This window comes from Halichoerus grypus, chromosome 7, assembly GCF_964656455.1.
Source record: "Halichoerus grypus chromosome 7, mHalGry1.hap1.1, whole genome shotgun sequence".
NCBI classification, from domain to species: domain Eukaryota; kingdom Metazoa; phylum Chordata; class Mammalia; order Carnivora; family Phocidae; genus Halichoerus; species Halichoerus grypus.
Genome location: NC_135718.1, coordinates 19,449,173 through 19,471,656, shown reverse-complemented (window position 1 = coordinate 19,471,656; position 22,484 = coordinate 19,449,173). Strand labels below are relative to the sequence as shown.

The 22,484-nt window shown below is 42.7% G+C and overlaps 1 protein-coding gene and 1 pseudogene across 1 annotated transcript in view; one reads left to right on the top strand and one right to left on the bottom strand.

Annotated features, from left to right (window-relative positions):
• Positions 1-9,763: 9,763 nt before the first annotated feature.
• LOC118521472 (5S ribosomal RNA) lies at positions 9,764-9,882 on the bottom strand (annotated as a pseudogene).
• Positions 9,883-21,730: 11,848 nt separating this feature from the next.
• The window catches only part of SMC3 (structural maintenance of chromosomes 3), a 38,297-nt gene continuing 37,543 nt past the window's right edge, over positions 21,731-22,484 (top strand). Inside the window, exon 1 of the mRNA XM_036070023.2 lies at positions 21,731-21,888. Within this exon, the coding sequence (XP_035925916.2) occupies positions 21,874-21,888 (15 nt within the window). The 5' untranslated portion in view covers positions 21,731-21,873. The remainder of the gene's footprint in view (positions 21,889-22,484) is intronic.

Below are 22,484 nucleotides of genomic sequence, written 5' to 3'. Positions count from 1 at the left end.
AATATTCCCTGTAAATCACCCAGACGAAAGCTAGGCATAAAATAAACACTCAAAAAAAAAAAAAGGTGGCTATTATTAGTACTTTATGTTTATTATAAAAGTATTTTTAATAATTTTTTAAAGATTTTTTATTTTTTATTTAACAGAGAGAGACAGAGTACAAACAGGGGGAGCAGCAGGCAGAGGGAGAAGCAGGCTCCCTGCTCAGCAGGGAACCTGATGCAGGGCTCAATCCCAGGACCCTGGGATCATGACCTGAGCCGAAGGCAGATGCTTAACTGTCTGAGTCACCCAGATGCCCCAATTTTTAATAATTTTTTTTAAAGTTATGATTTGCAAGACCCATTTTTAAAAATATTTTATTATAAGTAGGCTCTACACCTAACATGGGGTTTGAACTCACCACCCTGAGATTAAGAGTTGCGTGCTCTACCAACTGAGCCAGCCAGGCACCCCTGAAAGACCCACGTTTGACTGACATTATCCTCTTCCCCTGTATGTTTGTGTCAATTGTTGATAGTTGCAGAAGTACTCGCTCGAGCAGGTTGTCCACTAATAGCTGAGAGGATACAGTGTCTCAGAGGGATTAGAGTTCTGGTGGAGTTTTAATCCAGGAGGACTTCCTGGAAAGGGAGGACAGCGAGGGCAGAGTTCTAGAGAAATTGATGAGAAGATGGATAGAAGCATTCTGAATGACATGGTATCTGAAAGATGGAACAATTTTGCTTACCTTTTAACGATGTTAATGTATGTGATATTTAACGATATCACATACATAAAATGGTTGACACAGTGAATGGTGTGATGAAGAAGGAGGGGTGGGGAAAGGGGAAGAGAAAGAGACAAAGGGGCTGAGAAGCGGAGACCTTTGTTCTAGGCACAGCTGTGGAGACCCTGTGAAGACATCAGTTCCCTTCTTGACACTTCAGATTTCTTTTCTTTAAAATGGATTATTCAGGCTAAGATTTCCACCTCTGAGAGTCTCTGGTTATAACAAACACAGAATAATAACAGCTATTGTTTCTTACCACCTACCCTATGTCAATCTCTCTTCAAAGTGATGATCATGTAACATCTCATTTGAATTTCACAACAACCCGCTTAGTTGTCTCCATTATTATTTCCATTATATTGATAAGGAAATAGAGGTTCAGAGAAGTAAAGTAACCTGTCCAAATGGCAGCTCTAGTAAGTTGGGTCTCTGACCCTGGGAGGTCAGGGAGATGCTGCCTCCCGGGGGCTGTCCCACCCCTACAGAGAAGCATTTCCCCACAGGGCTGGGATCTGGGCTGGCGGTGGCCCCCTGGAGATACCAATGTCGCAGGAGCTCTCCTTCCTGGTTTCGCTGCCCAGTTTCTGTGGCAGGACCAGCCCATAACTTGAACATCTCTCTACCCACCCCCACGCCCACCTCAGCACAGTGACTTTCCCCAAATGCTGTGTCACTCCTAACAGACAACGTTCAGGGAAAAGCTCTGTGGTTGAATCACAGTGACCACTTCCTGTCCCATTCAGGGCCCCCTATTCTCCAGAGCCCTCTCTCTGCCATACCCTGTTTAGTAATAAGAGCCATGATATTTATGACCCCCCGGGTTGCTAGAAAGGCTTAGTCACCCCTTCTTATACCCTCATCCTACCAGGCTGAGGGGCACCAACTCTCAACATCAGCCCCATTCCACAGCCCTGCTCTGGAGAGCCTGGGGTTGTGTAAGGAGGTGAAGGGATGATCCCCATCCCTCCAGACTGGTGATGTAAGGCTGATGGGGACAGGTGGGCGGATGTGCAAGCTTCAGCCATGAAGTAAAGGAGTAGTCACTGACTCTGGGGGCACTGTGTGGGCACCCGCTCGGGGGTATTGTTGTCTCCTTGTACATGGGTCAGGACACCGAGTAAGACAAATACAGATGGGGTTGTGTGTCTTGGGGGAAACCCCAATTCTCTCCCAGTTGCTCAAAAAGGGCTTCCTGGAGGCTGACAAACTGCAGCAAAGTTGAGTGTGAGAGTGGAGGAAGTCATCAGATATTTGAAAGCTATCTGAGAAGGAGACTTCCTTTGAGTCAACGCAGAATCTAAGACGACGGAGCCCATTCAAGATCTTTAGGGGCCGTCAGCCTCTAAAGATTATGATATCTCCTGCCCACCCTTATCCCCATCCTAAAAACAAGTATAAGGAAGTCTAGTAATGTGCTGATTTTTCCACTGATGACCACTTCAGTGCTTTTTTTTTATTTTATCAATTATCAATGTTCTTTGAAAAAAAAATTATTTTTTCAGTGGCCTCCACTTTGCTGATTCCATAAGCTGTATTTGGTGTGTCTGTTGGATAATCCTGCACTGGGGACAGTGGATGGTTGTCAGAGGGCCACATGTGTCAGCTAATAAAGGGAAGATCTTTCCAGCCCTTTGTGTTGGGTGACCAGTCCAGATGTAGGCTGCCCCAGGGAGGGAGTATTTGTTCACTGGTGTGTTCCCACCCCCACCGAGGCCAGAAGACCCTATGGTGGGGGAAGGATGTGTGGGAGGGGAAGTCTGGAATGGAGATGGGTCACTCTCTAAAGTCCCTTCCCACCCAATGGTCGTAGGGTGGGAATTCCAAGCACTTTGGAAGGAAGTTGTTCATGAGGCTTACTCCAGGCTAGAGGTCACCAGCTGTGGGAGTGGGCTTCTGGGTTCCTGTTGGGGACTTTGAGGAGAAGAATTTCCCTTTCCACTGGGAAGGCAAGCTTAGCCCTACCTTGGAAGCCTTAGACCAGCCCTGTATGTAACTACGTCTGGAAAACCAGCCATTGCCACAAGATGGCACCAGTGGTGGATGGGTCAGGACCAAATGGGTGGGACTAAGGAGCATCTGGGCCACAAATCCAAGAACTCTGTGTTCAGTCCTGTTTACACATAAGCTCCCCTCTGCTCTACTATGAGCTCTTTGAAAATCACAACTGCCGTATTTGTCCTTGAATCCCTGGTGCCCACCCTCCGTTGACTTACTTGAATGAATAGAGTCAGGAAAAATGGGATGGCATATTTCCTTTAGACAATACATAAATACATATTCTATAGACAATAAATAAAATACCTTTGATTGCTTAGTAACTTCCCAAAAGGATACACAGTTAACTGGTCATCATGTTTGCCTCTGGAAAGAGAGACCAAGGTACTAGGGTCTGGGGGTGGGGTGGGAAGGAAATTATTGGTCACTTAATATCAGTTTTAACCATGTGTATTTATTAATTACATAAACTTTCAGCAACCACAGTGGGTATTTGAGAGGTATTAGATGTGAGTGCATGACACTCCTTGGAAGAGACTCTCGACCTTTTAATCTACTTTATTGACTTTTAATTTACATTTTCACGACACTGAAATGTTTTCCAGGATGGCACTCATTAAACACATCAAGTTAAAAGCCGGCTTGTGATAAGGGCAGCCAAGCACGCTTTCCCCAAGAGAGGAGTCGGAAAAGCGATTGTTTCATTTTGGGTACATCAAATGACAGTCACAAATATGACCAGGAGTGATTGGCAAAAGATTACCAAGTATTCATATTTTTTAAAGAAAATGAGTCCAAATGCTTCATAAAATCAGCTATTGCAGACAAGCTATAGACTTCGAGGCTGGGCAGGTAATCAGAGAGAGTAAATCACTGGACCCAGCTAAATTCTAAATTCCCAGAAGGTTTTCTTAAAATCTTCAGAATAGACTTCACTGAAGTTTGCAACCATCCCTGGAAAAGTGAAAATTTCCACTTCAAGGTCCAATACCTGGAACCAGATCCCTTCCTTAGCCTTTCTTGGACTCCACAGCAAAATCCCAATTTCCTTCTGTCATCTGTGTTAACACCAGGGTGCTTGTCCTCGGGGCATCGCTCAGACTCTCTGGACCTCAATTTCCTCAACAGCTAAATGGAAATTAAAATTCCTACACTTCGTTCTGCATCCTGATTGTGATGCTAGTTACATGAATCTATACGTACTAAAATGCACGGAACATACATCAGAAGGAAAGAAATCAATTTTACTGTATAATAATTTTTAAATAATTTTAAAAAAAAATCCTATGCTTCAAATAAGAAGCTCCTTACATATCCTTTTTTTACCTGTTTATTTTCTGTGGCATCCAGTACAAGGCTTAGCCCATAGACATTCAACAAGCTGAATATTTGTGGAATGAATGAATACTAGAAAGAGCAGAATGCTGATCCCAGGCAGGCACTCAAAAATTGTTTGATTCTGTCACCCTCCCTTTAGTCATTTTGGATAGTAGGAAGTCTTCAGACTATACTAGCGGCTTGCTCAGTTCTCTGCCACTTGGACAATGTTTGACCTAAGGGGAGAGAAGAGGAAAGCTGCTGGCTGGGAGAGTGACCTGGCTGATTCCCTGTAGCCATGGATACATTTTATAGTGACGGAGTGTCTTCTCCACGCCAAGCACTGTGCTAAGTGGTGTGGAGACTGAGACCATTCAGATACATCCCTCCCAGGTCGACTTGCACAATGGAAACTGAGCGTTTATCTCAATGCCCTGGGTTACCGCATGCGGGGGCGGGGGGGGGGGGCGGGGAGGGGGCGGGGATCACCCAGCTTCTGGTATTTATAGAAGCCCCAGCTTATTTCAGATGACCCACTGGGAGCTAGAGTGAAGGAGGCTAAGCAGGAAAGCCGCTAGGGTAGCAGCGTCTGCGAGCACGGTCCCTGGGCCTTGACCCACCAGGTCCCCCAGCCCTCATCGGGTCTGGAGGGACCCATGTACTCTAAGGCATAACAAGAGTGGGAATGAGGAAACAGGAAATGAAGGTATTCACTTATAAGGTGATTCCTGGAGTCCAACAGCAGAACTGTTCCCTCTCCTGAGGATAAGGCAAGCCTAGGCTACTACATAAGCTGAGGGTTGCTCCGACCACAGAAAGAGCACAGAGAGGACTGGCAATTCTTCATGGGGGAAGCAAGTGGTGTCGTAGAAAGAGGGTGGCCTATGAGCGCGAAGGAATTGGTTTGAAATCGTGGCTCCGGCACTGATTTAACTGTGTGACCTTGAGCGAGTTGCTTCAAGTCTTTGTGTCATTTTCCCGGTAGACAAAGTGGGCATAATAACACCTAACTCATACTGTTTTGTTTTTTTATTTTTTTAAAGATTTTATTTATTTATTTGACAGAGAGAGACACAGCGAGAGAGGGAACACAAGCAGGGGGAGTGGGAGAGGGAGAAGCAGACTTCCCGCTGAGCAGGGAGCCCAATGCGGGGCTCGATCGCAGGACCCTGAGATCATGACCTGAGCCGAGGGCAGGTGCTTAACGACTGAGCCACCCAGGCGCCCCCCATACTGTGCTAAAGTATAAATGGGGTAACGTATGGGAAGATCCAGGCACAAACTAGACATAACCAATCGGTCACTTCCTTTTAATTATTGTTTATAGATAACTTTCATTTGCAAAGGTAACACATGCTAATGATTGAATATCAAAAATATCCTATAAGCTAAAAGATAAAACACTAAAACCTCCCATAATCCCATCATCCAAAGGGTGCTATTGGTAGCATTTTAGTAATTGTCCTTCCAGGCTTTGCATGCTTTTTAAAAAACAAAACAAACAAACAAAAAAGATGGGATCCCACTCTCATGCCATCTTACAACCCACTCTTCAATTATGAGTGTGTACTAACATCTCATGTCTTGAAATGGTCTTCGACATTTTATTTTATTTATTTATTTTTTAAATATTTTATTTATCTATTTTAGAGAGAGAGAGTGAGAAAGAGCATGAGAGGGGAGACGGTCAGAGGGTGAAGCAGACTCCCCATTGAGCAGGGAGCCCGATGAGGGACTCGATCCCGGGACTCCAGGATCATGACCTGAGCCGAAGGCAGTCGCTTAACCATCTGAGCCACCCAGGCACCCTGGTCTTCGACATTTTAAATCTGGCATAGCGTCCTACTACATGGCCATACCATCATTTATTTAACAATCCCATATTGCTGAGCATTTGCACCAATGATAAACAATGCTAAAATGAACATCTTAGCAGCTGAACATCTTTTCTTTGTCCCCTATGATGAGTTTCCTAAAGGAGAGTTGTTGGTAGAAACTAACAAAGAGCCTTCCGAGAACTTGATGTCAGGTTGTGCTCCCACCTACCAAGTCCAGTAGGGCCTGTTTTCTTGATCACTGGTGAACCCTTTTATTCTCTCCAGCAGCAGTAGCCTATTTTCTCTTCTCCATTCTAGGGATATTCCTGTCCAAATATGTAAATTTGGCTTCCCAGCCTCGCAAGTCCTCCTCTGCCCTGTCCAGTTGTGGAGGCACAAGTTCTGATGATTGTCTCCTACCAATTTTCCAAGCCAGCCACCACATCTTTCTCACAGAGGACCCATGACAATTAGACAACTGCTTATCTGCTATTGGCTACATTTCCCAAATCTCATCAGCCTTGTTCACAAATCTCATCTAGGGTGAGTTCTTTCTTGAAAAGATTTCCAGATAGCTAATAGCACTCATTTCCTGTTGGCATTCCTAGTTTCCACTTCCGAGAGTAAAGCTCTGGCTTTGTCTCTAAAGGCGGGGGTGGGGAGGAGGGCACTTCATCAAAGCTGAAAGTAGCAAATTTGGTTCCTGGGACAATCAGCAGGGAATGAAGGCTCAGATCAATGGAAGGGCACCCGTGGAGTAAAGGGGTATGGGGAAATCAGAGCTCCCTGTTCACACATGCACGGGTTCCTTGAATCATTGGCCCCACATCAATCCAACTCCTGTTTCTATCATCACATTGACTTCTCTGACTCTCCTGTTTCCTTCTTTCCCTTACAAGGACCCTTGTGATTACATTGGGCCCACCCGGAAAATCCAGGATAATCTCCCCAACTCAAAATCCTTAATTTAATCACACAAGCAAAGTCCTTTTTGCCATGTAAGGTCACATAATCATAGGTTCTGAGGATTAGGACTTGGACATATTTGGGGGCTATTATTCTATTCACCTCACCTGACCTGAGTTTTCTCATCTGTAAACTGTGAATCTTTAACAAAATATTCTCCAGGGTCCCTTCCAGGTTTGGCTGGTGGGACTATTTCAAAACGTGAAATGTAGGGGGCCTGACATGTAGGAAGTGCACTGAATTTCTTTGGGTTTCCCTATTTCTTCCTCTAGGACTCCACCCTCTCCCCTGAATGCTGCTGTCATTTCTGCTTATGCTTCTATCGACTGAACAAGCCCACATAGTTTGCTTACCATGTGCCAGTCTGTTCTAAGCACTTTGCAGCTACGAAACCATTCAAACTTCATAACAATCCCATGAATGAAATGGACTGATAATCCCCATTTTATATTATTTTACAGAGGCGCAGAGAGGTTAAGTCACTCGGGTAAGGTCACAGAGTGGCAGGGCTGAAGTCTGACTGCAGAGTCTGGCCTCTCCTCAAAGCCCTTGACACACAATCAGGTAGCCATTGTTTAAGTTTTGTAGATTGTGAGCAACTCAAGAGCAGGGGCCTTGTCTAATTCTGTGAATCCCAGCTCTAACAGCCTGGCACACAAATGAACAAAAAATGAAGGAAGGAAGGAAGGAAGGAAGGAATATGGGCATTACTACTTATCTACCTGAGAGTCTCTTATAGATCAGAGCCGTGGTTGTAGGACATGCTAATAAACATTTATGGGTCACTTCAAAAGAGCTTGATCCTCATACCAGCACCAGGAGCTAGGTACTATTATTATCCTCATTTTACAGACAAGTTAAATGCAGCAGAAAGAGGATCAGTAACTTGCCCAAGGTCAGGAATTGGATTTGAGTTGAGATAAAGCTGCTTGACTTCCATGTTTGCATCATGAATGTCAGCATGAACTCCCTGAGGCTTGCATTTTTAAAGTTAGGACCAGGGCACCTGGGTGGTTCATTCTGTAGAGTGTCCAGCTCTTGATCTCAGCTCAGGTCTTGATCTCAGCCTCACATTGGCCTCCATACTGGGGACAGATCCTACTGAAAAAAAAAAAAGAGAGAAAGAAAGAAAGAAAGAAAGAAAGAAAGAAAGAAAGAAAGAAAGAAAGAAAGAAAGAAAGAAAGAAAGAAAGAAAGAAAGAAAGAAAGAAAGAAAGAAAGAAAGAAAGAAAGAAAGAAAAAGAAAGAAAGAAAGTGAGCCAAATATGACTCTGGACAACCAAAGAGAAGAAAGGACCCAAAGGAACATTTTATTGGGCAACTACTATATGCCAGGCCCTGGTACCAGGTGCTTTACAGAATATCTCCATTTAGTCCTCAGAACAACCTGATTGTCCCATTTCACAGATGAGGAAACTGAGGTTTAGAGAGATTAAGGGAACTTCCTAAAGTCCAGGGGTAGAGTCAGGATTCAAACCAGGTCTAACTCCAAAATCTATCATCTTTCCACCATTACTAGGCTACTGGGCCTCAGTTCTCCCGTCTGTAGAATGAAGTGGGGTAAGATGCACTCTGAGCTCCAGTTCAGCTTTATTGTGTGCTTATTGCATGCCAGGCACTGTACTGAGAACTTCACATACATTTTATAATACCATCCTTACAACACCCTTTGAGGATGTTGTTTCCACTTTAAAAATGAAGATAGTGGGGCTCAGACATACAGACATTGTGCAAGGTTAGGGAGCTACCACGGGGCACAGCCTGGGTTTTAACTAAGGCTTGTTTGATTCTTAAGCCAAACCCTTACCCATACCCTACACTGCTCCCAGAGGTCTCAGCCCGCCTTCAGAGTGAGGACATTCCCGTGTTCCTACAGAATCGGAAAAAGGCTGGAATAGACGTGGGATGAGTTCCTCAAAGCGTGGGCCCCTCTTCCTTTGGATCTCAAAGAATCACTTCAGTGAAGTTCTGTTAGAGTCAAAAGGTGACATCCTGCCACGGACAGTGGGCCAAGGCCGAGTCCAGCCCTGGCACCTCAAGGGCTTGGCCATTTCCCCTGATCTTGTTGTCAAGGCAACCCTAGATCGCTCTGTGGTTCTGTAGCTCTTCTCCCTCTTGCTTCCTTGTCTCCCCACCTTCTCAAGAGAACGCTTGAGAAACAGCTCCAAGTGGCCCACTTGCCAGTGATTGAAGGAGATGCAGGACCTTCAAGGCCCCAAACAGAAAGAACTATCTTCTCTAAACACCTTGAGGCAGAAGCTCATTCACAGCTGTCCTCCAGAGCCTTCCAAGGTGCCTGGAACAAGGAGGTAGTCAGTAAATGTTGAATGAACTGACTAATTATGGAGAGAGGGGTCCTAAAACAGTTGACTTTGGAAAAGTAGGGTAAAGCAATACCAGAATAAAAGTACATGTGTGTGTAAGTGTGTGTGCCCAGAAAAGAGGCTCAACCGCCCCTGTGATGGGTCAGCCTGTGTGTCTCCACTTCTCTCCACATCTTGTGAGCTGGAGTTGTCAATGTGGATGGTTCCTGCCCACTCCAGGCTTCTGGCCTGAAGAGTCTCTCTCTCTCTCTGTCTCTCTCTCAGTGGTGGGGAAATACACATAATACAAATGTTACCATCTTAAGCATTTTTAAACGTACAGTTTGGTAGTGTTAACTATACTCAATAAATGGTCACTGGGTAATTGTGCTTGCTCTGTTTTATTGTTTCCTACATGTTTCAGTCTCTTGGTTTAAGAGCGATTTTGGCTTTAAGATGCACCCACAATTGTAAGTACTTCTTGACTGCCCTCTAGTGGGAAGCATGAAAAAGTGAAACCCCAAACAGCTCATCTTTCCTGCAGGAATGAGTGGTCCCTTTCTGTGTTTTGTTTTTTGTTTTGTTTTGTTTTAAGCCCACAGCACCTAGTATTCCTAGGCGGAATCCAATCTAAGTACTACTCAGGCCTGACCCTGCTTAGCTTCCCAGATCAGACAAGATTGGGTGCATTCAGGATGATATGGCCATAGACTGAGTGGTCCTTTTTTTCCTAACTCATTGGACTTTACACCATCCAAAACTGTGTTGGATTCAAGTTGGCAGTTTATCCTAACCTTACAGATGAAGGTGACATGTACAGAGCTTCTCACACTATGGTGAAGAACCAGTATTTAAAAAAGATTATCTGTTGCAAATCAATCCATTTGTAAAATTCAAAAAAAAAAAATGAGTTACTAGATAAATTATATTACATACAAAATTTTTAAAAACCTAATATAATATAATAATATAATCAAAACATAACATAGGAAAAAGTAAAATAAATGCAAAATCTCTACCTGTTGTTCATTCAATGTGCATATTATAGATGATTAATATAGAGAATTGCTATTGCGCTGACATTTTGTCGTTCTGCATTCACAATTAAACAGAAAATTATAAGTGAAATACAGTGATTCCCTACTTCAAATAAACAGTATATCAAGATTATGGGTTTTTAATGGACAAATGCACATTTTTATGGCTTGTTAGCCTATTTAGTCCATGCAGAATGGAATATAATGCTACTCACAACGTACAATGGTCGTCAAAACTGCTTTTATGTTTTGTCTTAATAAGAGCTTTAGTGGAGAAATCAGTCTCATAGAGGTTTGTTGATGGGAATGGAAGAAGACATTTTTTAAAAGATTATTTATTTATCTTGGGGAGAGAGAGAGAGTGTGAGCACACTGCGGGTAGGGGAAGAGAGAGGAAGAGAGAGAATCTCAAGCAGACTTCCTGCTGAGCACAGAATCCAAGTTGGAGCTCTATCTCACGACCCTGAGATCATGACCTGAGCTGAAATCAAGAGTTGGACGCTCATCCAACTGAGCCACCCAGGCATGCCTGGAAGAAGAAATTTTAAATCAATTTCACGAAGCTCAGGATTTTCATATTTTACTTTTATCCAAGATGAAGCAAATGATTCTGATTTTCAAAATACATCTCACCTCTCCATCCTTTGCCAGTTCCACCAATTTATCCTGTAAAGTGATACAGCTGACCCTTGAACAACATGGGGGTTGGGGAACCCCATGATGTTGAAAATCCATGTGTGACTTTTGACTTTCCCCAAAACTTAACTATTTATAGCCTATCGTCAACCAGAAGACTTACTGGTAACATAAGCAATTAACTTATATTTTGTATGTTATATGTATTATATACTGTGTTATTTATAATAAAGTAAGCTAGAGAAAGGAAAATGTCATTAAGAAAATCCTAAGGAAGGGCACCTGGGTGGCTCAGTGGTTAAGTGTCTGCCTTCGGCTCAGGTCATGATCCCAGGGTCCTGGGATCGAGCCCCGCATTGGGCTCCCCGCTCCGCGGGAAGCCTGCTTCTCCCTCTCCCACTCCCCCTGCTTGTGTTCCCTCTCTCGCTGTGTCTCTTTCTGTCAAATAAATAAATAAAATCTCTAAAAAAAAAAAAAGAAAGAAAATCCTAAGGAAGAGAAAAGACATTGACAGTACTGTATTTACTGAAAAAACTCTGCATAGAAGTGGACCTGCACAGTTCAAACCTGTATTGTTCAACAATTGTACAGTTAAATCAAATTATCTTTTTTTAATTCTAATTAGTTGACATACAGTTCAATATTGGTTCAGTAGTAGAGTTCAGTGGTTCATCATTTGCATACAACACACAGTGCTCATCATAACAAGTGCCCTCCTTAACACCTATTACCCATCTATCTCATCCCCCATTCACCTCCCTCCATCAACCCTCAATTTGTTCTCTATAGTTAGGAGTCCCTCTTGGGGCCCCTGGGTGGCTCAGTCAACTAAGCGTCTGATTCTTGATTTCAGCTGAGGTCATGATCTCATCAGGGTTATGAGATAGAGCCCTGAGTTGGGCTCCACGCTCAGTGGACAATTTTCTCTTTCCCTCTCCCTCTACCCTCTGCCTTTCCCACCTAAAATAAATAAGTAAATCTTAAAAAAAAGAGAGAGAGAGAGTCTCTCATGATTTGTTTCCCTCTCTCTCCTTTTTTCCCACCTCCCAAATGTTCATCTGTTTTGTTTCTTAAATTCCACATATGAGTGAAATCATATCGTATCTGTCTTTCTCTGATGGACTTATTTCGCTTAGCATAATACACTCTAGCTCTATCCGTGTCGTTGTAAATGGCAAGGTTTCATTCTTTTTGATGACTGAGTAGTATTCCATTGTATATATACATTTCTCACATCTTCTTTATGCAGTCATCAGTTGATGGGCATTTGGGCTCCTTCCATAGTCTGGCTATTGTTGATAGTGCTGCAAATTATTTTTCAATGAAGGCAATGGTTTCAGGATCTGTGAATTTCCCATGCACGGATCTTCTTTTGATGGAAATAAAATTGAAACAATTTTGTCAAATCTGTAAGTCATTTAGCTGTATCATTTTATAGATGTGCAATAACAAGATCATCACCTACTTTTTTGGTAATTGCTGTTAAATGATGGAGCATGGTATAACAGTGTGGAAACTCTTTTCTTCCAAGCTGCTTTTATTCTTACTCTCTGATCTTATTTGCCGTTGAAAATCATATTGTAGTCTTTCCTTGCTTAGAAATAGTAACATCATCAAAAATGCCAAAAATATCACACAAATAAACAAGTCTGTTGTTCAAACCACATTTTCAAAAGGTTGGGCCCTTATAAGGGTGGGTGGTTTTTACTTTCTAGAAACACCAAAAGTTTGTTTCACATTCAAACATTCCCAATAGAACTTTCCCCTTCAGGAAGCACCCTATCTTAGTATGCAACAATGGTTGTTGATGATCAGCTTCCATGTTATCACATAAAAAAGAGAATAATCTCAAATTTAATACATTAGCTTTTGCATAATTCATAATTTTTTGATATGAACTAGACCCTGTTTAATTTAACTGAAATGTTTTCATTGTAAAATTTTCTTTTTTTTTTAAGATTTTATTTATTTATTTATTTGAGAGAGAGAGAGAAACAGCATGAGAGGGGAGAGGGTCAGAGGGAGAAGCAGGCTCCCCGCTGAGCCGGGATCCCGATGAGAGGCTCTATCCAGAGACTCCGGGAGCATGACCCGAGCGGAAGGCAGTCGCCTAACCAACTGAGCCACCCAGGCGCCCCTCACTGTAAAATTTTCTTGATGAACAAAGCAGTGTGTTGATTTACATTCTCATGCAAGCTATTTAATTTGGGTAATAATTTCAGGATGTCTTTCTGTCAAAGCAGCTGCACCATTAGAGCGTATTCCTACGCCAAACTTAAACTCAAACCACATTCATTAACAACATAATTCTTCATAGTTTTATATGGTTCACTGTTAGTTGTGTTTGTCATCAACGAAGCTGAAAAAAATTCTCCCTTGGGGCACCTGGGTGGCTCACTCCCCCTGCTTGTGTTCCCTCTCTCGCCGTGTCTCTCTCCGTCAGGTAAATAAATAAAAAATCTTAAAAAAAAAAATCTTAAAAAAAAAAAAATTCTCCCTCATATCTCCACCATGTTCAAATTGCCTATACACTAAAGTAATTGTCATGTTAGCAGTATGTGAACATTCAACAACTTGCAATGAAAAATACTTTACTAGCTGTATTTCTTTGGTGACTTAATCTGCCATGTCATTAGCTGGTTGATAAATTTATCTAGCTATGAAAAATAATACTTGACTTACCTTCTTTTGCACAGATTCAGCCATAATTTCCAAGATCTTTAAGACAGTCCTCACTAATGTCTATTTTTTTAAATTTTAGCATCTCAAAATGCTACTTTGTAAGACACAAATTTCCAATGTTTATATGTGAAATATGGAACCTCTGCTTCTATCAGTTTTTTAAATTCAATGGTCTTTCTTCCCAAGAGTTCTTAAAAAAAAGAGAGCGAGCGAGAAAGAGAAGAGAGTGAGGCTCTCATGATTTGTTTCCCTCTCTCTTAAGGTTTTGAATGTATTTCTTTTGTTTTCTGTGTAAATGCTACCTAAGTTCGATGACTTTATTTATTAGCTTTATCAGCTAATACAACTCTGCAAATAACACACTAGAGTTTCAGCACTTCAGTAGCAATTGTGGCTACAAAACTGAGCTCAATATGTGAGGAACCATACTTCCAAGTAAAACCGGTACAAATTCTTTTAGTTTTAATTTCTTCAGAACCACTTTCATTAGTCATTGTTGTTGTACTATTGTTGCTGCTTGCATGGTAGGAAAAGTATGTTTTTTCTTGATTAAAAGCAGTTGAGTGAAGTTTGACACCTGTAAATTATAGTTAAATATTACTATGAAAATTTGCTTCCCTAATTTAGCTAATATTTTTATTAAAGATTTTATTTATTTATTTGTCAGAGAGAGAGAGAGGGAACACAAGCAGGGGGAGTGGCAGGCAGAGGGAGAAACAGGCTCCCTGCTGAGCGAGGAGCCCAATGTGGGACTCGATCCCAGGACCCTGAGATCATGACCTGAGCTGAAGGCAGACACTTAACTGACTGAGCCACCCAGGCGTCCCTTAGCTAATATTTTTAAATGATAAATTTTAAATATAGTTTTTACAAAAGGAAGTTACCTTTAATAGGTAAAAATAATCTAAAGAAATACTTTTATTTTCTCAGATTTTTACATGTGTTCAGTTTACCGTTGACCAACTAACCTTGAAATATCACACATGGTAACATGGTCTTACTACATACACAGCTCTCAAAACACATGACTCATGGACAGTACTTGGTCTAGCCCTTGTTCAACAAGATAAGTTCCCTGATCATGCACTTGGATATTAAATGATTATGAACTTTTCTAAAAGCCTACTCTTAATTCTGTACTGCTTTCCTTGTGAACTGGTAACGAGCAGTTCATAGGCTTCAATGATTCGGAGTGCACTTGAAGTAGTACCGACCTGAAGACCTGCATGGCTTACCCAAGGTTCCCAAGGTTGTTGAGGACTAAATATTATCCATGAATTGTTTAGCACAGTCTGGTATAGAGTAGATGCCACAACTATTATTTTCAACTCACTGGTGTAAGGGAGATGAGATCTCACCCACCAGCTTCCCAGCCTTCAATATCTTCCCCAGGGTAAAGTCATGTGGGGAGGGGTGAGTTACTTGGCACCATTCAATGAGCAGAGACACCTACCAAACTTCTCTTCTCTCAGTCTTTCCTGTTTGAGAAGGAGCTTCCATTTGTGATTTTTATCTATAGGTCTCCATACTGCACAGCTATGGGAATGGTGCCCCCAGGAGCTGTGCGGTGCAGTCTACACAGCTGTACTTGGTGGCATTGTCTAGACCAACTAGGATGAAACCTGGGCACAGGGACACAGTCCTCTTCCATATAATAGACTCACCAGCTTTCCTCCCACAGAAGTCATTATTAAGACTATAAAACCAGCTTAGATAATATAATCAGGACCCCAATGACCACCCCTTTCTCCTTTTAACAAATCAATTGAGAAGGTAACATATTTCAGACATGATCTGCAGACGGCAAAGATTTCATTTCATGACTTCCGATTCTTTCGCCCAGTACACCCCGTAGCTAATGTTCACCTAGACATCTGGTCTAGGGCTGAGGAGACTGTCTAGTTTCCTTCTCTGGGATGCACAAATGCTGGGACGGAGGCAAATCCAGGACCCTGGACAACAAAAGGCAAGGTAGCTAGGTAAAAATTCGAAGAGTGTATCTTCCTTTCTTCTTCGCAGAACCATGATCGTCACATTTTGTGACGAATGCACGAATGAATGAAAAACAATCAACAAGTGTGTGTATGTCATTATATAATCCCAAGAGACTGTATGATACACCTTAGAGTGGACAATAGTCCAGCCTTTAAGGACTGTGAAATCCAGATGGTGAGATAAGACAAAAGCACGTGGAAACATTCAAAGCCAATAGAAGACTAAAGAGTAACAACACAAAGGCCACACATGCTCTCAGTGCAGGGGACTAGAGATCCCACACATGTCGACAGACTCTCTCCTCAAGGGTTGGCCAGTACAGCTGTCTGGTTTTCTGCCTTCAGTCTTTCTCTGAGGCTGGGGAAGGCTGCACAGCTAACTACAGGTGCAGTTCCCAAGCATGGGTGAGGTACGCATCCAAGGGTGCTTTTCAAGCAGTGGGAGATGGGAATTGGCAGACGAATGCCTCAGTCTCTCTGTCCTTTGGTGCGACAGTCCTGAGGCATGTGGTACATGTTTCCTCAGGAGTCTCCCAGTGGGATTGATCATCTGTGCCCACGTGAGCAAAAATTTCACCATTGCACACGTTCTCGACTTTTCTCCCTTCCTGTTCTGTCACTTCCCACTCTATCACTTCTGCTCCCTGGGATCACTCCCTGCCCCCAAATCCTACTCTCAGGCTCTGCTAGTGCAGGGAAACTAAAAGAAGGTCCATGAGTAGCTGCCAAGGAAGCTAATCCTTTCTTCTCTATATTTTAGCCTAGGAGATCCCCTTCAATTAGGAGGACTCTTTTTAAACATTGAAAAGTTTCATGGAGCCTCTGTTCACCTTCTCATAGTTGTCTCCGGTAGTTATTTTTTATTCATTCAACAGGCACTATTCCAAACCCTGATAAAGTACAGAATGACCAAACTCTATGACATCTATAATCCTTTTAAAGAAATGTATTTACTTATTAAAATAGCATCTATTGAAAACAATGATGTTTATACAGAAAGAAATAAAGATGATTTTTAAAAAACCATTTTTACTTATTTATTTTTAAGTAGTCTCTACCCCAATGTGGGGCTCAAACTCATGACCCCAAGATTAAGAGTCGTATGCTCTACCCACTGAGCCAGCCAGGAGCCCTGATGATTTTTTAATGTATGAGAAAGTGCTAAACCTCACTCACAGAAATAGAAATGCAAATTGAAAGATGTTTAAATACCATTTTTCATATTTCAGATTGGCAAAGATGAAAAAGTTTGTTAACACTGCATTGGAGATTTGAGGAATCATTAACAAAGTATCATTGATCACCTATTACAAGTCTATGCTGGGCACTGAGTAACCAACAGTTGACAAAGTAAACAAAAATTCCTTCTTTCCAGGAGCATACATTCCAATGTGAGAGTGAGGTATGCAATAAATGAAAATGAAAAAGAGGAGAGACAGAGAAAGAGAGAGAGAATGTCAGATAGAGAGTGCTGTAAGAAAAATAAAGCAGTACCAAGGATGGTGAGTAACCAAGGGGTAAGTTACTTTAGATCAGGTAGTCAAAGGAGACCTTCCTGAAAAGTTAAAATTGAGCAGAGGCCTAAATGAGGTGAGGGGTGAGTACTGGAGATTTCGGGAGAAGTGTTTTCCAGGCAGTGTAAAGTTGTCAGCTGACTCCTTTCATAGATATCAGTTATCAAAATTGGACTAAAATTTAGGCAATGATTTCTTAGATATGACACCAAAACCACAAGCAACCAAATCAAAAAACAGATTAATCAGATGACATTAAAATGTAAAAGTTATGTACTTCAAGGGAGATTATTAAGAAAGGGAAAAGACAACCCAAAGAAATAGAAAATACTGGGTGCCTGGGTGGCTCAGTCGTTAAGCGTCTGCCTTCGGCTCAGGTCATGATCCCGGGGTCCTGGGATCGAGTCCCGCATCGGGCTCCCTGCTCGGCGGGAGGCCTGCTTCTCCCTCTCCCACTCCCCCTGCTTGTGTTCCTGCTCTCGCTGTCTCTCTCTCTGTCAAATAAATAAATAAAATCTTTAAAAAAAAAAAAAAAAAAAAAAAAAAAAAAAGAAATAGAAAATACTTGCAAATCTTGTATCTGACCTAAAGATCTAGTGTCCAGAATGTATAAAGAACTCTTACAATGCAGCAAAAAGACAAACTTAAAAATGGACAAGGTATTTTCTCCAAGTAAAATACATAAATTAACATGAAAGACATGAGCAGATGCTCAACATCATTAGTCATTAGGGAAATGAAAATCAAAATTACAATGAGATACCACTTCACATCCACTAGGACTGTTAAAATAAAAAAGACAACAAGAACAAGTTTTGCCAAGAATTGGAACCTTCACACATTGCTGGTGTGAATATAAAATGGCACAGCCTGGGGCACCTGGGTGGCTCAGTCAGTTAAGTGGCTGCCTTTGGCTCAGGTCATGGTCTCAGGGTCCTGGGATCGAGCCCTGCGTTGGGCTCTCTGCTCAGCAGGGGAACCTGCTTCTCCCTCTCCTGCTCCCCCCCGCTTGTGTCAAATATAAATAAATTAAATAAATAATAAATAAATAAATAAAATAAATAAATAAAATGGCACAGCCCCTTTGGATATCAGTTTGGCACTTCTTCAAAAAGTTAAATGGGAGAGTTACCATATGACCCAGCTCTTCCACACCTGGGGACATACTCAGAAGAATGGAAACCTATATCCACACAAAAACTTGAACATGAATGTTCATAGCCATTTTATTCCTAATAGTCAGAAAGTGGAAGCAACCCATATGTCCATCAGCTGATGAATGGACAAACAGAACGTGATCTATTCATACAATGGAATATTATTCAACCGTAAGAGGGAATGTAGCCTGTACCATTACTATATGCTACATACAACATGGATGAACCTTGAGAACATTATGCTAAATGAAAGAAGCCAGGCACAAAAGGCCACATATTGTACAGTATCATTTTTATGGAATATGAAGGCTGTGGGGATTTGGTGCAAGTATAGAGGTAATTATGGAGGTTAACCCAAGGTTTATTCAGGCAATTATTTTTCCAATGACTAAGTTTTTCATTATAGCTCGAATTTCCCCCATGTGATTGATTCTATGGAGGGACAGTGACTGTACATTTTGTAAGGTGTTGAGAATTTGGTCCTTAACTTGTTGGGAATATTTAAGGTACCCAAGAAAGTTTATCTCTAAGTTTTATTTTTATTCTCAAGGTCTTTATTCCGAAAAATGACTCCAAACTTGGAACTACAGGCAAAAAAAAAAAAAAAAGATTGCATGACCTTTTAATGTTACTAACAACTTAGTATTCACAATTGATTAGGGCCCAAATAGTTTACAATTTTGTAAAAACTGGAAGAAAACCGATAACCTGTGATGAATCTCTTTTGACTAGTAGACTAGATTATCTTAAAGGTTATAGTTTATCACCCTGTGTTTACCAGTTTTGTGTCTAATTTAGGAATAATATTTTAGCATTCTTTTTTTCTCCCAATGACTATCTAAATTTCAGTTTTTGATCTTTTAAAGCAGCTTCGTCATCTTATTGAGCTTCTCATTAATGAATTAAATAGAATGTTAACACATGCTTACATGAGAATTTGAGTTTTTATTTTTTTTATTTTTTTTATTTTTTTATTTTTTTTAAGAATTTGAGTTTTTAAAAATAAAAATATGAAGATTACTGTGGCATAAAGATAACACAAATAGGGAATCGAAGTGAAGGTTATTGGTGGTTTTTCAGGAGTTGTTTTTTGAATGGGTTTTTCCAATAATGACAATTTCCCCAACATCATCCAGTAGAGGGATGAGAATGAGGGATGAGAATCTTTACTTCCTGTGAGGTATTGATGAAGAATAACTGGAAGAAAGGCAGGCGGGGACGAGGAGGCCTCCTGCCCTAAGAGGAAACCACCCTTTAAAGGATTTTACACCCACCCTGGAAGGAGGCCTCCACCCTTTTGCATGTGATAGATAGATGACAAAACCCTGATTGGATGACAGGTACAGGGAGGGTTAATCAGGTTAAAACAGCCCTCCAACAAAGCCCATAAAAACCCCTAGACTTAGAAACTCTGATGGCAACCCTCTCGGGTCCTCTCTCTCCTCCTTTGTGCTATCACTTTGATATTGCTCAATAAGCCTGCCCACCACTCTGTCTGGTCTACCTCTTTCATTCTTCGAAGTGGGGTGACGCGGGCACCAACAGAGAAAAAAAATCCTGCAACAGTACCAAGTGTTTAGTCTTGGCTTTTGGGGCATGGTACCTGAAAAGGCTTCCTCCCAAGTTTTTTCCCTAAAGAAGTTTTGCAATGTCTCCCATATATCCAGGAGGGAAGCAATAAAAGATTTTGTCTTTCTTTTGAATCTCATCTTCCCACAAATGCTATAGTTCTATCTTGCTTGGATGAGAGTTTTCTAGGTTTTCTTAGGTGATTTGGGACTTGACCAAGGAGTCACCAAGAGAAAACTATAATTTGGGATCATCTCTGCTGTGCTAGTTCTATCTCTTAGGGACCCTAAGAACTGAAAATGAACTGAGTGATAATGAGATATTTCCTTCCTGATCATTGGACTGGAAGGTACCCATAGAAAATCTGTGTAGCCTAAGAATAGATAGGGCACACTTTAAAAAAGAATCTTTTTTAAGAGGTTGGGAGAAGTAACTTAGAGATAGGTAAATTCAGTCTGTGATCCCTTCCCGGGATGATAAAAGATTGTGAACTGACAATAGCTTAGAGATAGAGCTTTATTTTGGAATGTCTTAACAATGGAGGAGTATAAGGAGGAGAATGAGAAACTATGACATCCAGGGTCTTATATCATGTGTGTACTTAGCCCTTGCCCTACGCTTCACCTTCAGGGTCCTTGGAGTCTTTATTGCTCCAGATACTGTAAACCAGGTTGAATATTTGTGAGAAAAGGTCTACAGCCTCAGAATTTTTTGAAATACGGTCCTAAGTCTGAGCAAAGCATAATTGGGTCCTCTCCTCAGGTGTCATTAAGCTGAAATCAAGATGTCAGCCAGACTGCAATTTCATATAAGCCCCAGGGGCATCCATCTCCACAATTTGAGTAAATATAATTATTTTATAGATTCTATTTTTAATTCTAAAAATTAAGTGATTTTTACCATCCTCATTTTATAGAATAGGAACTGGAGGTTTCGAACTTTATTAACATGCCTACAATCCCACAGAAATTGACAGTGTAGGGACACTAATCCTGGAGAAATGTTTAAGAGATTTTTTTTTTTTTTAACCCCAAGAGCTGTAAAGGATTGGATTCTGCCAGCACCAAGGAGTGCTGACAAGGATGAAGTTAGCAGGCTATTAAAAATAGTTCCATCTAGAAATAATTGTGGCTGGAACTGCCCACAGCTGCGGGAGGGGCAGCAAGGACCGCCAATTTGAATGGCAGGTAATTTCACAGCGGCCCAGAGATCCAATTTCTAACTAACTAAAGTTTTTCCCTTAAGACTGATGGGATTAGATACATCTAGGGTGCTGCTAGCACCTATTATCTTTCAGGCTGTTAAAAAAATAGAAGAGCTTTTATTCTTACCTAAATTTCTTTTTGTTGCAATTGTCCATGTCTGACTAGATTTACAACAAATGGAAAAGTAGTAAGAGCTCCCAGGGTATTAATTACCACGTTATTAAAACAAATTTTCGAGCGTCAAGCCCCTTCCGGGCTGTGCTGTGAGTGTGCGGTCCCGAGCCAGTAGGGGCCATTCTAAGTTTACACAAGTTCCCAGAGCGAGGGAGAATAAATAAAGCAACAAGGACTCTGCACGCCGAATCCCAGACGTCCACAGCGCTCCGCAGGCTCGCGCACAGGCGCCCGCGGCGCGGGGTGAGCATTTTTAAACAGCCAGAGATCACGTGGTCACCGGCAAGCTCCGCTACTGGCCCTCGGACTCTCACACTTGGCTTTGGCGCCGAACCTTTCCCCCCTTGTGGACGCAACCATTAGCTCCGCTCTCGGAGGGAATACGAGCCAACCTCACGATTAAGGCTTTTCCGAAAGAAGCTTCCAGCGAATTCTCAGGAAAAATTCAGCTACAAATAAATCAATCAAATGAAACCCACTTAGGGACGCCGTAGAAGGCTCCTTTGGTCAAAAGGAAAGAACAGACCTGACCCTGACTCCCCCTACGCTCTGTAGGGGCCGCGAGGATGGTTCCGTCTAAGGCGCGGACTCCGCCTCCACGGGCGCCGCCATTTTGTTTGGCTGGACGGGAGCGAGCGACGCTTTGGGGGAGGGGTCTTGTAGGCGCCTCACTGGACCCCACGGCCGCGCTGTCGCTTCTCGGGGGGAGTCCTCCCCGGCGAGGGGCGCGGAACCATGTACATAAAACAGGTGAGGCCTGTGCGTCCCGCCCACCCCCTCACGGGCCTCTGAGGAACACTCCTTGAGGCTAGGGTGTCGCGGTGAGACCCGAGGCCTCCCGCCTCCCGGCAGGGTGGACCCAGAGCTGGACGCGGGCGGCGGGGGAGGGGAGAGGCCCCGCCCCGCGAGCGCGGGGGGCAGCGGAGAATTGGGGCGCCTGCCTGCAGCGCGGGCCTCCTCGCAGGGCGTTCGTCTGACGGAGCAGTCTCTCCGAGAGGTTTGGAGGGCGCGGGCCTTCCCGGGTGGGCCGGGTGCGGGCTGAGGGCCCCGAGCTGGCTGGGGGCCGCGCCGGGGGCGGCAGCGGCGGGGCGGGAAGCTGTGTTGTCCTGCGCGGATGGCCCCGCGCGGGCCATTTGCGTGGGGTGTATGGAGAGGTGGCCTCCCCGGCCCGGAGGCGCCTCTGGGGGGCTCAGGTTGGGGTGTCAGCTTAGCCCGGGGTCTTTGTCCCCGAATTACGGGAGACGTGAAAGGGACCCTCCTCCTTGCAGAATATGTAGCGCCACCTCGTTCACTTGTTTACTCCTGTCAAAATGGTCTTCCCGCGCAAGAGTCCACCGCAAAGATGA